Source organism: Paramormyrops kingsleyae, chromosome 21 (assembly GCF_048594095.1).
Source record: "Paramormyrops kingsleyae isolate MSU_618 chromosome 21, PKINGS_0.4, whole genome shotgun sequence".
NCBI lineage: Eukaryota > Metazoa > Chordata > Actinopteri > Osteoglossiformes > Mormyridae > Paramormyrops > Paramormyrops kingsleyae.
Genome location: NC_132817.1, coordinates 21,047,644 through 21,064,553, shown reverse-complemented (window position 1 = coordinate 21,064,553; position 16,910 = coordinate 21,047,644). Strand labels below are relative to the sequence as shown.

General features: G+C 42.4%; 2 protein-coding genes across 3 annotated transcripts in view; one reads left to right on the top strand and one right to left on the bottom strand.

The window, feature by feature from the left end:
* Positions 1-530: 530 nt before the first annotated feature.
* Positions 531-15,041, bottom strand: LOC111841049 (uncharacterized). Its single transcript, XM_023806522.2, has 22 exons — positions 14,967-15,041; positions 11,271-11,352; positions 10,949-11,074; positions 10,663-10,696; positions 9,087-10,332; positions 8,855-8,929; positions 8,602-8,719; positions 7,706-7,833; positions 7,551-7,610; positions 7,259-7,392; positions 6,906-7,071; positions 6,570-6,700; positions 6,031-6,171; positions 5,684-5,801; positions 5,452-5,546; positions 4,368-4,570; positions 2,842-2,968; positions 2,459-2,686; positions 2,234-2,310; positions 1,594-1,714; positions 1,106-1,262; positions 531-724 (listed from the first exon to the last, which is right to left on the bottom strand). Exons 5-22 carry the CDS (start codon positions 10,206-10,208, stop codon positions 542-544), a joined length of 3,384 nt encoding a protein of 1,127 aa, XP_023662290.2. The 5' UTR covers positions 10,209-10,332; positions 10,663-10,696; positions 10,949-11,074; positions 11,271-11,352; positions 14,967-15,041; the 3' UTR covers positions 531-541.
* LOC111841045 (G-protein-signaling modulator 2-like) overlaps positions 12,311-16,910 on the top strand; it is a 14,225-nt gene continuing 9,625 nt past the window's right edge. The window contains exons 1-2 of one of the 2 annotated variants that reach the window (XM_023806513.2): positions 12,318-12,475; positions 15,068-15,447. In XM_023806513.2, the coding sequence (XP_023662281.1) occupies positions 15,383-15,447 (65 nt within the window). In that variant the 5' untranslated portion in view covers positions 12,318-12,475; positions 15,068-15,382. Of the gene's footprint in view, positions 12,476-15,067; positions 15,448-16,910 lie in introns of both variants that reach the window. The other variant, XM_023806514.2, reaches the window with a different exon arrangement.

Here is a 16,910-nt window from a genome sequence, read left to right as displayed (position 1 = left end):
CACTGGGAACTTCTGTCTTCTCTGCCGGCGCAGTACAACAAAGAAACACAATATGCCACAACAGAACGAGTCATGAAGCGGGCACCGTAGGGGGGGCTCACGAAAAGAAAGCCGGGGTGTTCGGCAGAAACCCAGTAAGCATCACTTGTTTGCAACCGATTGTCTGTGATGGGCCGTGATGGATGGCCATTGGTGTCGGATGAACACTGGGGGCGACCCGTTCTCAGAGGAACTGGTGTAATGTTGGGGAAGGCTGGCCTACTTTCACAATGGATATAATAGAGCGAGCAGCTGGGTTTGCAAGTGAGATTGTGGAGTCAGGTTAGTGAGTAGTGCTAGTGTGCCATCTTGTGTTTGTTACCAGAAGTGGCCATAATGGCTAGGATGGAATGCTAACAGATAAATGTGGGTGTATTACGAAAAATAACCGTTGGCTGTAAACAGGAATAACATTCTGTTAAAGAGAAGTTTATTTTCCCTGAGTATTGAACAATGCCTTTTGAAAGATTAAATATTAAGCATTTGTGGAGCATTTGCAGTGTCAAGGTGCCGTCTGGCCTTTGGAGTTGAATCTTCCAGCTTGTGGGCTGACAGCATGCAGCTTCCTGTACAGCTCTGCTTTTGCCAGGTCAGCTGACAGTCTCAGGGCCATCTGGTCTGTCGTCAGCTTCATGGTCCACGCCGCCTCAATAGCCCGATCCAACGTTCGGCTGATGTTTTCCTCCTGGTGGGTGGGGAATGAGTATGATTGTATAATTCTATGCATGAAGCTCTTCTTTATGTGATAAAACTCGTATCAGTGATAGCATTGCAAAATTGTGAGAATTTTCCTGTTAATTCCCATGTGTTTCCAAAATTCCCTAGCTTAACTTCCCATGGAATGGAAAGTTTCCAGAAACTTCCACCCCTTTTTAACCCAGTGATCTGGTATCTTATTCCTGCTCTCGCCATGCTGAAAGTGTGTCTGTCAATGAGCATTTTCCTAAAACGTGACCTGACTTGCTGTTCAGACTATAACCGTAATGTCTGGATACAGAAACCAACACGCCCGTCAGCCCCTGAGGGTTGGGTTTGCCACAAGCCCTGAGGAATTAACTGTCCTCACCTCCCTTTTGTACTTGTGGTGACTCCTGACCCTGCGGGTGGAGTGAGGGGAACGTCCTGACCTCAGAAAGGTTGGATGGTGAGGCAGAAGGGCGGAATCTGATTGGCTACCAGGGAGTCTCCATCCAGTCATAGGCATCTGCCCCATGTCTGCAAAGCTAGAGACATTTTTCATTACATAGGCATATAACATTAAGGCATAAGCCATTTTGTCTTGTGCATTATTATGTAACTTAATTGTGTGTTATATCTAATTTTATTATATTTTACTTTTACTTATTGTTATATTCTTTTTAAATGTTTATTTTATATATATATATATATATATATATATATATATATATATAATAGAACGTACTTATAATTTAATTTTTAAATTAATTTATTATTAATTAGTTAATTAGAGCAACTGTATAACCAGGACAAAGCAATTTCCCTCTGGGATTAAAAAAGTTCTTTGAATCTTGAATCTTGAATATAACTACTTACCTAGCAGGTAAACTACAGGATGCTCGCCAGTTTTTGTCAGATGCTGGACTGATAGGTTGTGTTGCAGGATGGGGGCTTATATAATAATGCCTCTCTTTGGAGAGGGTGGAGCTCCATCTCGCTACAGAAAAACAGGAAAATGTTGACATTCCGACGGTTTGCTAAACCCAGTGTTTCTCCAACGGGTCCTCGCAGACCACCAGGACAGTTCATGTGGAGGGAGCAAAAATGTGGACTGTGTGGTGGGGGCTGGGAGGCAGCAAAACATGGACCGCTGTGGGTCCCAGAGGACTGGATTGAGAGCACTGCTTTAACCCCATAGTAGGCCGTGAAAAGATCTACATTACACTGATTATGAATCCATTATTTACCAGGTTAATATAGGTTAGCACCTGAATGGAATAGTCATCTTCATCTTTACAAACTCTAAATCCAACATAGCATTTAAAATTTTTATATTAATATATTTATATCAATACTTTAAAAAATATATATTTTTTACTTTTTAATAGTAGGCCTGCACAAACTTTAGAATCCAGAATGTAATTTTTCAAAATAGGATCTGCAATAATTTGATCTATGTAACACTTAGCCTGATCAAGGAATTCCCTCATTTCTGTATCCAAATGTAGCCACTTACTTCTTGGATCCATATCTGAGGAGCTTCCATTCTCCTCCAGGAGTGGGTTTGTGCTGGTCTTCATCAGAGCTTCATGTCTGTGTCGTGCAGGTAGGAAGCGATTAAAGGGGGGGTAAAAGCAAACAAGGAAACAGTGAGTAGAAACACAAGCGTAACATTTTAAATGAGATTTACTCTCAATGCTACGGTTGGATAGTGTTTGTTGGTAGCTGCAGAGCTTGTTACCCGGTGGGGCTGGTTTTGTGGTGAGCTGTAGGTTTCCTCTTCCGCCCTGCATCCTGCGTGAACCTCATGGCCAGGTAGTCCATCCTTTTAGCAATGTAAGGCAGACACAACAGGCTCTGCTCCAAGTCCCGCTTCAGACTGCCCACCTCGCACTGCAGAGCTAGGATCAAATCGCTGTCGGCCGCAGCGTAGACACTAACGTCAGCGTTTTCTCGGCTGGTACTGGTGCTGATAAAAAATCATGGGTTGAATCCAAAAGTGACATTATGAGAATGAAGTTAAACCAGAGACCGGATTTCAAGGTTAGCGAGGCCGCCTGGTGTGGTGAGGAACAGGAGTGTAAGATGTGGGTTCGTTAGGTGTCCTGTGAGCGGAAGCCCCACCTGTGACAGGAGCAGGTGTGGGAGAGAGTCTCAGCTGTCGTCCTATCCCTGGACCGTGTGCGGACCTTGGCCACATTCCCCACATGGGCCTCCTGGGCATGAGCGTGAGAGTCCTCAGCTGTCCACTCTGCTGCCGAATTCACACAAAAAACACCAATTATTTCATCATGAATGCAGTCTTCCAACATGACTTTCCTAAATTATAAGGGTAGTCTCTCATGGACCCCCTTACTGGCCCCCTATGGACCCCTAAGTCTCTCTCCTAAATTATAAGGGTAGTCTCTCATGGACCCCCTTACTGGCCCCCTATGGACCCCTAAGTCTCTCTCCTAAATTATAAGGGTAGTCTCTCATGGACCCCCTTACTGGCCCCCTATGGACCCCTAAGTCTCTCTCCTAAATTATAAGGGTAGTCTCTCATGGACCCCCTTACTGCCCCCCTATGGACCCCTAAGTCTCTCTCCTAAATTATAAGGCTAGTCTCTCATGGACCCCCTTACTGCCCCCCTATGGACCCCTAAGTCTCTCTCCTAAATTATAAGGGTAGTCTCTCATGGACCCCCTTACTGGCCCCCTATGGACCCCTAAGTCTCTCTCCTAAATTATAAGGCTAGTCTCTCATGGACCCCCTTACTGCCCCCCTATGGACCCCTAAGTCTCTCTCCTAAATTATAAGGCTAGTCTCTCATGGACCCCCTTACTGCCCCCCTATGGACCCCTAAGTCTCTCTCCTAAATTATAAGGCTAGTCTCTCATGGACCCCCTTACTGCCCCCCTATGGACCCCTAAGTCTCTCTCCTAAATTATAAGGGTAGTCTCTCATGGACCCCCTTACTGCCCCCCTATGGACCCCTAAGTCTCTCTCCTAAATTATAAGGGTAGTCTCTCATGGACCCCCTTACTGGCCCCCTATGGACCCCTAAGTCTCTCTCCTAAATTATAAGGGTAGTCTCTCATGGACCCCCTTACTGCCCCCCTATGGACCCCTAAGTCTCTCTCCTAAATTATAAGGGTAGTCTCTCATGGACCCCCTTACTGGCCCCCTATGGACCCCTAAGTCTCTCTCCTAAATTATAAGGGTAGTCTCTCATGGACCCCCTTACTGCCCCCCTATGGACCCCTAAGTCTCTCTCCTAAATTATAAGGGTAGTCTCTCATGGACTTCCTTACTGGCCCCCTATGACAGCTTGTCAATGGACTTTTTAACTCAGAATAGCTCTTTTATAAGTTGGGTTTCAGTTAATTATTTATTATTTGAAATGATTGTTTTACTTAAAACCGTTGGTTGTTTGTAATTTGATATATATTTTTGTAAATGAATGAAGTCATGAAGTAATTTTTGTTATAAAACCAATAAATTTGCAATATTTTTACTGAATTAAGCAAATGTCCCGAGACTTTCTGGGAGCTCTGTATCTAGCTAATAGATGAAATTTCATCAATCAATTTTTTAATCAATTACTGCTACCTGTTGGGAGTAAACAGGCCCATTAAAGTGTTTTTGCAGCTACATGTGTTGCTCTCACCGGTCAGCAATGCGCAGTTCTCCCTGGCAGTGCTGTCAGAAGCCTGCCCTGGCTGTTTGGGCTGCGCCTGCCCTGGCTGTTTGGGCTGCGCCTGCCCTGGCTGTTTGGGCTGCGCAGTTCGGTCCCTGGATCTCTGTACATTGGACCAGGAGCCCTTGCTGTCTGAATCAGTCATGGCACAGGGAGCTGGGTGCCCTTCAGATCTAGGCATTAACAGGTATATACATGGTGGATAAGCGATCTGCAGATATCAGGTAAGTTCAGTGGATTGCAAGTTTAAAATATGCAATTTTAAAAAAGCATTATATATACTGAAGTATATAGTACCAGTCAAACGTCTGGACACACTTGCTGAAAATAATGTATTTTTCAACAAGATAACGACCTTAAACACAATGCCAGGTTATGCAGTACTATGTACTATCTTGTGAACAAGGAAAGAGATGGAGGGCTGAGACAGATGACCTGCACCCCCCCCCCCCCCCTCCTGCAATCCCCTGACCTGAACTGTATGGAGCTGCTTTGCGATGAGTTAGACTGAAGAGTAAGAGCAAGGTAGCCAACTCGTGGCCAGAACTACATGGCCAGAAGTACATTCCAGGCGGCTACATCTGGAAGCCGGTTGAAAGAACGGCAAGAATCTGCAATCCTGTCACTGAAGCGAAAGAAAAATCACCTAATGTGTATTTTGAGGAATATTGCAAAAATGTTAGGATGTTGAACAATTGTCATTGCAGTATTTGATACATATTACTTTATAATCTCGAGGCATTTTACTATAAGGTGAATAGCATAGCTAAAATAGAGAGAAATACATTAAAAGCAGGGGTGTCCAGATTTTTGACTGGTACTTTATTTCATTTAAATTATGTGGTGTGAGTTGACATAACACAAATTGCATGGGTTTTTAATTTTGCTCATCGAAGAGGGAAACATTTTTTTGAATAGGCACGTGTCCAGAAATGAATGCTCGTGCAAACCGCGAGTCCCCGTGCCGCAAAAAGGCAACACAGATACCAGTGGATAAGAGTGATGATGGATGGTGGCTCTGCGTGTTCTGGCAGGTATTTTCCTGCTAACCTACTTCTCCGTCCACGGAGATGAGTGGAAAAGCTCCACAGCTGGACAACTTGTGCCCAATCCTCCGATTCCACTATCTGTCTCAGGAGTCGCTGTGCTCTGTTTTGGCAAAAAAGACAATTGCATGTCTGTCAGGCTGATAGGAAAGCTACAAGAAGGTGATTCTTCCTTGAAACTAAACCCTGTTATGAGCGTGATATTGTTCTGATTGTTGCATTTTTAGTGTTTCTTTGTACCTGCAAGGAAGACCGAGGTTTGTGTGAGAATCCCCCAGCCTTTAAGTGGAAAAACCTGGGTGCATTCTCCAGACAATCCAAAGACAATGGATCCCTAGTCTTCAGGGAACTCTGCTGACTAAAATTTGCAGAAACACACATCATGCAAACCGAATCATATATTTCTATGCGTGACTTTAATGCCCCTATTAAAATTCTTAAAGCACAGCAGAAAAAAATGCATCCACTTGATTCCCTCTTGATACTGATTATGCAAACTCCGCTCAGTATCTTTAATTAACCACTGGCTAAGTATATGATATACACAGAAAAGTGGCTCTCAGGTTAATGGCAAACACTTTGCTAACCTCTCCGGTTTCCTCCGCTTCCCCTGTGGTACAGTAGTTGGCGACAGATGCAAGCTCCCAGACTGGAAAAGGCCTTTAGAAAGTCTCTCTTCCACCTTACAGGTAGGAGACTCGTGCTTCTCTGGAGATGCGTCTGAATTCCTTAGGGGACACGAGCAGAGTTTGCTGCACAGTTCCCACTAGATGGAAGGTTGGTGACCTTGAAACTCAATCACTCCCTTGTAGACTGAGTGCTGTCATGCTCTCCACTTTCACCATTCACTAGCAGCCTCCCTCCTCTGTAAACAGAGCCTAGTCGGAGAACACGATACCCCTGCACGCTAACCTTCTCCAGTCACTAATCATTTTTCTTTATGATGATCAAAGGCTTCATAGCAGTGTCGTCCAGAATGGCAGCGACTGTTCTTTCATGGCCTTATTTATATCAGATGGCAGATATGCAATCAGATAAGCCAGTAAAAGACTAAGTGTACTTATAAAACAATTAGAGAGCCTTTAGAAAAGCACTTATCCACTTGTGTACTGTTTTATGGACGTACCCCGAGTACTGAAGGCTCTGTAGCACAGAACCAGATGCTGGTAGAGTAGGACTGCTGCAGGTCTCAACACCTGCCTCACCCACCTTGTCCATGACAACTGCACTGTTGATGGAGAGTCTGGGATTTTGGCCCTGAAAAGTGACATTGCGTAGAAATTGCTGTCACATCAAGACTTTCTTATTGGGACGATGTTTGTATTTGGCCCTGCCTAGTGTCTTCAAGAGCCACATGTCTGCCAGACTGCTACGACCTGATGGAACGTCCCATGTCTCCGATTACAGGCATGCTCAGCTCGTAAATATATCGAAGCAAACCGCACCCCTATAGTTACTGTACCTCTTGTAGTACTGCTGGGAATAAGGGGACGGTGCTGTCATGCAGCAACTGTGCGGGGCTTGAAGATGACGTAGGCGGGGAGAATTGACTGCAGATGTTATTGTCTATAAGCTCTTTTATGTCCTCCAGGAACATGCCTGTCCTGAACATCTCTCCTTCCACCTGCCTTTTTGAGAGAAGAGGAAACAGTTCATCTTTGACTCTTCCTTCTTTACAAAGGAATACAGGACGCCATGGTATACAGCTTGGTTTTTTGTGTTATTTCTTTATGTCCCCAACAAAACAAGGCAGATTTTTGCCTAAAAAAAAGCAATGTCAAACAAGCAGAACCGTCATGAAACGACAGCTGATACCTCTCAGGATCGAATTCCCCAGCATTTATCGCCACGCCCATGTAATTTTGCATCTGCAGTGCTCTATGTTCTTCTTTCTTGCCAATATAATGTCTCTCTAACTGATCCTGGGCGTCCATCAGACTCTTAAAGATCTGAACAAAGGGAACAGTCCAATTAAACTATTATACAGAGCTTTTAAGAAAATGAATTTATCATAAAAATTACTGTGCACTTATTAACCTGAATGTTTTTTACAATACTGTAATTCAATTTCTAGAATGTGAAATATCTCAGTTACGGAAATAGTTACCATCTGCTGTTCTGAAATGCCTGTGGGCAAACTGGTGAGACAAATTTTAAATTCTTCTACCTTTAAAGAACAGGCAAAATGGGAGAATGTTATTTAACTTCAGAGCAAATAAGGAATATTTACTCTGAAATTGTCAACGTGGGGTTGGTTGTTACCTTTTTCATGAATTGGCTAATTATTTCTTTTAGTTCATTAGTCATTCTTTCTCCTTCACTGGGTTGTTTATCTGTTGCCGTCACACGGCTGTCCAATTCTTGAAGGTCATCCAAGTGCTGAGGATGCCCTACAGAGTATTAATACAATAAGTAAATGAATAGTGTACTCCAAGTGCCAGAAGGTGGGGTGGCATTGTGGCTCAGTGGATAGCAGGGGCAACTCTAGTATTTTTTAAGGTGGGGGATATAAGAGGGGCCATGATTCTTTCAGAGGGGGCAACCTCATCATTAGCCAATGATATGTTTTTAATTGGTGACTGATAGAAAGGGGGCATTCCATGGGCCAATCAGATTTAAGCTAGTGCCAGCTTGGGCCCACCTCTGTATACGTACCTGGTGAGTAGTATTAATACCTAACACCCCAAGGTTTAGGGCAGGGGTGGGCAATCTTATCTGCAAAGGGCCGGTGTGTATGCAGGTTTTTGGGATAACCTGTAGGTCTCTTCAGCCAATCAGTCCTCTAATTAGTAATCTAATTAGGGAGTTGCAATGAAAACCCGTATACACACCGGCCCTTTGCGGATAAGATTGGCCACCCCTGGTTTAGGGTTTGAGTCCCACAATCTGTGTGGGTGTTGTATATTCTCTCACTGTTTTCTCCCACCGTCCAAAGATATGCATTTAGACTGACTGTAGTCTCTAATTTGCACACAGTATGTAATTTGCACATATATTTGTGTCTGACTGGTGCCCCATCCATGTGTGTGTCCCCTCCTTGTTCCCTATGCTGAGAGGTTCCACCCCCCCGGCCCCATGACCAGGGTGAGGAGTTGGATGATGAATGCAAGGTTTCTTTTTGCACTAGAAGCTGTTGAATGCAATACTCTAATTCTTGCCTGTAGGGAGAGGCTGGATTTGTTTTGAGTCTGTGTGGTTGGTGGTCTTTCCAGCAGTCTCCATCTCAGGCAAACCCATGTATTCCGGTGGGAATGTAGAGTCTAACAATGCTGGTCCCTGGCCATGTTGAGGGACACAAGAGTAATGTGAGCTTCCATTGCATGACATGCCGTCCCATAGTCACTGCAGTTCACACCAGTACTTCATCCTGCAAATATCTGTGTATCTCATGGAAAAAACACTCAAACTTACTGTAGTACCAAGTCTCAACTGATCAATGAGATTTTCTGCTTCTGCATATCTGGTTAATAATTTATCATATTCAGCCTGAAACAGAGCCATAACATAGTTTAGACACTGACACTTAAGTATAAATTCATATTTTATATATTGGAAGTTTTATGCAAATAAAAAATTTGACAAATTTGCTGTATAGTTATTTATCACATTCAATTTGCATGATAGATGTATCACATCAGTTCACCTGTAAATGCTGCACAAGCTCTGATGTCTTAGGCTGGCTTCCATCTTTCAGTTGGTTATCAAACTCGTGTGGTAGTTCAACAGATGGCTGAACAGAATCCTCAAGAACCTTGCCGATGACCACTGTGGTCGTTTTGCTGGATTTCCTGAGCATGCTTGGGGAGGCCTGGAATCTGGGGTCACTGGGAAACTTACTGTCGGACTTCGCAGGATTGATGCTCTTCGGGATTTTCACTTTGGGTGGCACCTTGGAGAAGTCGGGAAGGGGGTAGTGGACTTGGCCTTGTCCGTATTTGAATTCGCTGCATGATCTGAAGCCACTTAACCTTGGGATTTCTTCATGATCATCTGTTAGCTCTGAATTACTGGATCTGTAGCAAATTTCTGATTGCTCTTCCAGGGCTACTGATTCATCACTCCCTGAGACATGCTTACTTGTCTGGGAATCCACTAGTTCCTCCAGCTCCACACTCTCTAGCACTGGATGCTTACATCCTCGATTCAGCTGACCATCTCGGTGTATCCATAGACTATTCTCCATAGCACTACTGTGATCTTCACTGTGTCTTGGGGAACAGGGGACCTTGGTTAATACTGTCTCCTCAACACTGTCAATGAAGGAGACCTCAGGCATGGTCTCTGCTTCGATGTACTTACTGGAGTTAAACAGCTCCTCCTGAGTAAGATGTCTCAGCAGCAGGTCCGTGACATATGAAGGAGGTTCTCTGTTGTGAGTCCTGGCTACAGTACCTGTATCTTGAGATTTGTACTCCAATGTCTCAATGCAACTTTTGTTTATTTGTAGATCCATGGTGGTGTGGCCAGTGACGTGGGCCTCTCTAGTGTAACTGCTTCGTATCTCATTAATCTTACCACTTACCATCCTCGAAGCAAAGCCATCAACAGTGTACTGGTCTTTTAATACAGAATTTGTGTGGCAAGCTTGAGCAATGAATTCAAAATGGGTCACTCTTGGGGACTTGTCAGAAAGGGCACAGTTCTCATTGTTGGCAACAAGGCTGGTGTCCAACATGCCAAGGTCTCCATCATACGGAAGGTCTTCCTGGTCTTCATCACTAGTATCTTCAGGTTCATTGCATGTCTGCACCGGAAATCCGTCCATCATAGTCAGTGCAGTGACCCGCCTGTTACACCAGTATCAGACCCACCTTTGGGGTAAGGTTTCTTATTGCCCAAGAAACTGACATCTTGAGTATCGTCATTAACATGAGATGGATTTTGGTTTCCTACCAATATAAAAAATCAACAAAAATAAAAAACATAAACTTACTGGAAATTCCACCCATTTTATAAATACTTAAATAAAAACAATGAATTGGACAAAAAGTAGTATTGAAGTGAAACCTTTTACATATTATTTGTGAAAGAAAATATCTTTGTATTCAAGATTTGTCTACTATGAGTAATATATTTTATAAATAGCTAAAGACTAATTTCTTAAAGTTAAAACTTGCAGTCTATGTATATTTGCATAGACTATAACATATACATATAAAATATGTATACAGAACACAAATAAACACTGAAACGGAACAAAGTGTTACGTGCTATCTCACCTTTGAAATGGCTGGTTGGCTCCGAGGTTAAATCCTGCAAAAGGCATAACGTAATTTTGTCCTTTATATCATTGAAGTGGATACTATCATCATATGCTCTGCTGAACGATCGTCTCCCAGAATACAGGAGCTGACCTGTCCTTCACATTACTCTTTGCCTTATCGTTCGCCACAGCCCCCTCTAACATCTCCTACCTGGACCTCCTACGGCCACTTCCTGCTCTTTCCTCACCTTTTTTTCAACTGGCTAATTTGTATGTTGCCAACAAGTGGGAACAAAGCTTACATGTAAAACATAGTTAATTATTCAGCCGTCTATGCACGATGCTTCTGGAGATGTGGGAGGGGGGGATGCGGGGTCTTCCAAATAGCGGACGCTAAGAAGTTCTTCACTCTGTGCAAGAAATTAAACCTGTAAATAATGCAGAAAGTCTTAAAGCCATTACACTGCTCTCTTTATACTTATTCTCAAAAAAACGTACATTATATTATGAATGGCCTGTATAGTTGCTTGTGAACAACTAGACTGTGTAGCATCATAATAAACATAGCCTGCAATTAAAAACCCATACAGCCGTCAGCCCAAAGGATGTGGTTCACTTACTTACTAGTGAAATTATCCTTCATGCAAGTCAACTTGTATTTCATACATCGACTGGAGACCTCAGTCCGCATGCTTTTCAGAACATCCTACAAATAATACAAAGTTCTGCAATGTTAAAATTCGATCCCAACACCAGAATCAAGCCAGGATCACATAACTAAACTTTCATTAATAATGCAAATGCTATCGCTGCACGTCTGGCCTGATTGAAGATAGCTGGCTGAAGCAATGAAACCAAGTAAGAGCTTTGTTGCTAAGGTAACGTGAAGCTTTCAGTGTCAGGAGGGATCACTGTATTTTATTTAATTTATTCTTAGGCTTGCCAACTCTCGCGCATGTGGCGTGACACTCACGCTTTCACATTCTCACGCTCAAGCAAGAAATTGTTATAATTCCATTACAAACCTAAAATTAGCTACAACAAATGCGTTGGGGTAGATTGCAAACCGTACAGACTATTTACAAGGTAATGTAACTGGCACATACATGTAAATGCGTGTGCAGACTTGTCTCGAATTGAAAGTCTCACTCCAAAGTTGCCAACCCTGTATTCTGAAGGACTCGAAAGATCAATGTCTTTATTTTCCATTTAAGGCTAATCATTATATGTAGCCTATGGTACGATCTGATGGATTTAAGAAATTACATTGACAAATCACCTCTGAAGTTGTAAAAGCTTGGTGTCACTCTTACTCGGCTGTACCGGTTGGGTGGATTCAACAGGCTGATTGAGATTTTGAAGGGTGCTCATTATGCGCGTCACCTCCAGTGTGTAGTGCAATCTCAAACAACCCGTTTCATATTGCCACCTTTAACAAAACATATTGGCGAAAGTCGGTAGCGAGCAACTAGTAGCAACCAGCGTGGCACAAATCCGCCTTAGCTCTACGGACAAACTCAACTCGAAGCCTTCAAATGGGATTGGCTATTGGCTTGTTATTGTGAGGCGGGGCGCCCTTTGAATATCACCGTCTGATTGGCCAGAGAAGAGCAGACGCTACCATTGAGGCGGGCTTCCTTTGAACGAGGCCGTCTGATTGGCCAGCAGGCGCTGCCATTGTTTGGTGGGTCGAATCTAAAAAGTTGTGTAAATTAATGGCGGAATCCGTAGTGTAACGGCTGTAGTTACTTTGTATTTTTTACTTTTATTTGTATGAAGGGAAACATAATACTGAAGCTAAAACGGCAAGCGGATACCCGAAGCTTAAAGTAAGTTTTTGAAATGCAGAACAAAATCAGATTTAAAAGCATACTAATCAGCTTGTTTGGTTTGTTAACTAGTGCAACAATACTGATTGCAAAGTGCGGTTAATTAGTTGACTAGTTTTTGGTTTGCATTCTGTTGCTTTGATGATGCCTTATGAATTAAAAATTAGTCGGCTGGATAAGTACACTTGACTTTAAAAAGGCTAATTATCGAGTACATGTTTATGTACAACGAGTATTTTCAAAATATAATGTAATAATAAAAAATTTAAAAATGTCTCTTCTACCCTTTTCTCCAGACAGCAAGTTAAGTAACGAAATCCAAAATTGTAATAGTATATTTCTGGACGGGTTGCCTAGATCACATTTGATTTTGCAGTGCTGAGGTACCCTGACCACCTGAACTGTCAAGTATCTTAATTGTCCGATTTGTAATGCTGCAGTCTTGAGGATGATATTGCTGATCTTATTATATATGATTTACCAAGACAATGTGTATAACTTTGTCCTTTTACCGTTTTGGACCATTAAAATTTTGAATTTAGCTTGTTTCGTGCCATCTCAGACTTAAACATAGCGAATTTCTAAGTGGTGATTCTAATTAAAAACGCGTACGTTATTGCAGAGGTAATTCGGTGACCGAAATGAGCCACTTTCCCGTCCTTTAAAGTCACTGACGTCATCGGTCTGCTTGTAAAACGTGCTTAGAAACCATGTCATACGCCTGAAGTAGAGCCCCGAAAGCCACTAGCTGCAGCAGTGCCATTTATGATTGACTTTAGGGGTATATTCCAAGAAAGCCGCTTATGAAAGGGATCTTTTGTGCGGGAATGGTTTAGCCTGTTTAAACGGTCATATTTGGCCAATTACATAGTGTTGCTTTGCGTCGAGCACACGCCCTACTGGCACGGAGTTATGGAAAGTCACACATGGTCCGCATTATAGGGTATAAACTTTACGTGGGAATAATGACTTGGAACAACCATTTTCAGATATGTTCGCTGGGTAATAATGTATTTTCCAACGTTATAGCAGTGTGTGGGAGGGAATGAGCTATTTTTTGTATACAAATATGTTTAATAATTGTACACTCCTATCAGAGGTGGAAAGTTCAGGTCCAGAAAGTATAGATCTAGACCAAGCCTCAGAAGACGTTCTTTGTCCAGTGTCCTAAGTTATCGTGACTCTTCGTGCAGAGCTCCGTTTTGTTTTTCGTGGCACTCTCTAGATCTGAAAAATGTATTTAATTCTGGTCCTTTGATTTTGTGAAAAGTTGTTTTTGTTCGTGCGCCCTGCAATGGGTTGGCACCCCGTCCTGGGTTTAAGTACTGCAGCTCTGAAGGTCATCTTTTCACGATACATTTACTAAACTCATTACATTTATTTCATCCGGTATATTGTTTATGGTATCTTAACTGTAAATGAATTTAATTTTAGAATTTTTAATTTTGAAAAGAAGCATTGCGGTTCTGTGCTGAGCAGAATGTCATTGTCCGCGAAATCATATTTAGATATGTTTCAGGTATTTGTTTGCAATGTGGTAATTCAGTTAAAAGCACATGGAGAATGTATGCCTATTTGCATGCCTAAACTAATGTTTTCATTTGTACGGTGTAACCTATTTCATGGAGGATAAGCTCTGAGTGCCTTGATCAGGTTAAAACCGATTAGTGCTGATTTAGAAAAGTGATGACTCAAAAATCTCGAATAATCTTTTTCAATGTCATTTGAAATTGTCAAATTCTGCTTTGCACAGATCTGATTTTCTTCTCTGGTGTTTTCAGTCACATTTTGGGATGCATGCAAAAGATCGATAGTTAACTGAGCTAAAACTAGCTTTTAAATTTCATATATTCAGGTAATTTTGATATGAATGTTGCATCATTTGGCATGTTTATGGAGGTTTGGGAAGCATCCCAGTGCATGGGCAAAAGGCAGAAAGTTGATTGAGGCTTTTGTTATTGATTGTGGGCATGCTGTTGCTGTTCCTGCTGGCGCTGAGAGTTCCAAATGAGTGCCTGGTGTCCGACACCTTTTGCTACACACTTGTGTCCCTGAACGAATGGAAAATCCTGCCATGCACAACTTCCAGACACGCTTTTCTGCTTCCATTTCCGAATCCACACTCTGGGTCACTCTGACTTGTCTGTCATATAGAATCCTAAATAAAGGAAATGCATTGAATGATTCCTTTTTTTTGCCTCTTTGGCTGATTCATTCCATTGCTTGTTTTATTTAGAGGCTACTCATCTGCCGTTACGTAACCAGTGTGGGTTGTGGCAACCAGTCGCTGATAATTAATAGAGCTGCAGAAAAGGCCCACAGCTTCAGCTTTTCAAAATCTCCACCTCCTCATCTTAGCTGCAAAAAACCTTTGATTCCCAATACAACAGAAATGTCTGTCCCATTCTCATAGGGCCTTTGCTGAAATCCCCATGGTTACATTACGGTAGAACCTTTTGTGGCTTGTGCAGCCTCCCTGTGATTGACAGACCTGTCAGCTGCTGCCGTGCTTGTGTACATGGGAGGGTGTTGCTATGGCGATGCCGTTTGAGAGCGAGGCTTCACATACAGCATCTTCTGTTCCCTTTGCAGAGTGCTGCTGACGAGCTGGACAAAAACAAACAAACAAAATAAAGCTGTTTTAGGGGAAGACTTTGGCTCTTTGTTCTGGGAGCCATGCTCCTCTCCTTCAACAGTACAGCTTTTGGGAAGACTTCATGGTGACCTGAGGTCTTTAGGCTCCACCTACTGAAGCTCTTCTTGAACTTTATCCGACAGCCAAACAAGATCATCAGCTGGAGTTCTCTGGGTTGTGTTTTTTTTTTCCTCCCTCTTTTTTTTCCTCCCCTTTTCCATTTTTGATTCTTAGGAATTTCACTAGGATTTTCCAACGTATTATGCACCTGAATGGATGAAAGTGGTGTTCTGATTAGCATGCGGGATGAGGACCAGTCCTTTCATGTCCGCTACAGGTAGGCGAACAAACACACCCGTGTCTTTCCTCTCTGGTTTTCAACTCTGGCATCTTCCGTGTAGCCTGCATTCAGAAGTTAACGTTTTGCACCATAAAGGCACTGTGTAGCTTCGCAGTTTCATTAGGGCACGTTCTCTTGGTCCGATTCCATGTACAAGTTTGTTTAGAGTAGCTACAGTACGCTTGTGGTGGGAGTGGTTTGCATGTTTTCACTGTGTTTTGCTGTTTCTATAAGGAAGCCATTGAATTTGGTCCATAGATATTTTAATTGCCAGTTGCTGCTTGGCATTTGGCGGTAGAGTGAGATCCATTTACGGAATGTTGATGTTTGTCGTGTTGACAGATTGCATTGGGGATATAACAACAAAAATATTAGGAATCCTTAAGCATAATGCAAAATAACCGCGGATACACCAGTCTTGCTTATTTATTGTTTGACTGGGTATTTGCTCAGGCTAGAGCATAAAACTGACACCATGCACCTGCTTGTCCTGAAACTTAATGAGGCAATGAAAGCCTTGCTGTGCAGCCGGCCATGGGGCCTGATGACACTCGGGTCGTTCAAACTTTAATGGCGTCCTCATTTATTAATAAGAGCGTTGAATCATTAAATTCAAATATTTGCCATATCCCATCTCTTGGGTTTTCCCTCAGCCAGGATAATTACATCTCAGAACGACGATAGTGTGAAGAGGTGTTTACCTGTAAGTGTGTCTGCATGGAGTGTAGAATCTGCTGGGGATTTTATCATTCTATTTAATTTTAATTTCTTCATTTTTCTTTTGGTTGTTGTGAGGTCCATCTGACTTTTCACCCCAGGAGACAAGCACTCATTTTGGTCCCTAAATGTAATCCTTGTGAATACTTTTATTCTTCTGCGGTGGTAGTTAATATTTCATACAGTGATCAAGGCAGGCATCAGTGCTTATAAAACTACATACGATACTTTGTTTTGCAGGGATTCTTATCACTGATACTAACTCCTTAATTGTTTTAAATCCTTTAGCTAATACCCTTGAATTATAGTAGTTTTTATTCATTAAACAAACACATTTGGATAAATAAATCACTTATTTGGATTAAGGGTTTATGCAAAATATCTGGAAGTGTTTCTGTCTAAATGTGTTTATTTTCTGCTAGGGGAATATTTTTCCAATCTCATAAAAAGGGTTAATGTAAGTTTATGCTCATTAGTGGCATTCCGTTTATTACAGGTTAATGGAGAAAAATTTCCACCTGTTTTTTTTAAAATTATTATTATTAAAAAAAGCCTTTTTCTGTTGCATCAAATAACTGGTGGGGTTTTCCCTGGGTGATTGCAGCCGACAGAGGCCATTACATGTCCTGGAGATGAGTGTGTAATCGGGTTAGCAGGACTTAAATGAGCCGTTTAGGCATTCCACTGGGCATCTTGCACGATCACCTATGAGGCCGCTTGCCACGGCGATGGCTTCCCCCTGA

What these genes read in the sequence shown, in the direction of transcription:
- LOC111841049 (XM_023806522.2), bottom strand. Translation starts at nt 10,208, where the DNA reads ATGGACGGATTTCCGGTGCAGACATGCAATGAACCTGAAGATACTAGT. An exon ending in GGGGAATTCGATCCTGAGAG is followed by an intron (nt 7,072 to 7,258) that starts GTATCAGCTGTC and finishes TCTCTCAAAAAG; the next exon opens with GCAGGTGGAAGGAGAGATGT. An exon ending in TCATCTCCGTGGACGGAGAA is followed by an intron (nt 4,571 to 5,451) that starts GTAGGTTAGCAG and finishes GTTAATGCCTAG; the next exon opens with ATCTGAAGGGCACCCAGCTC.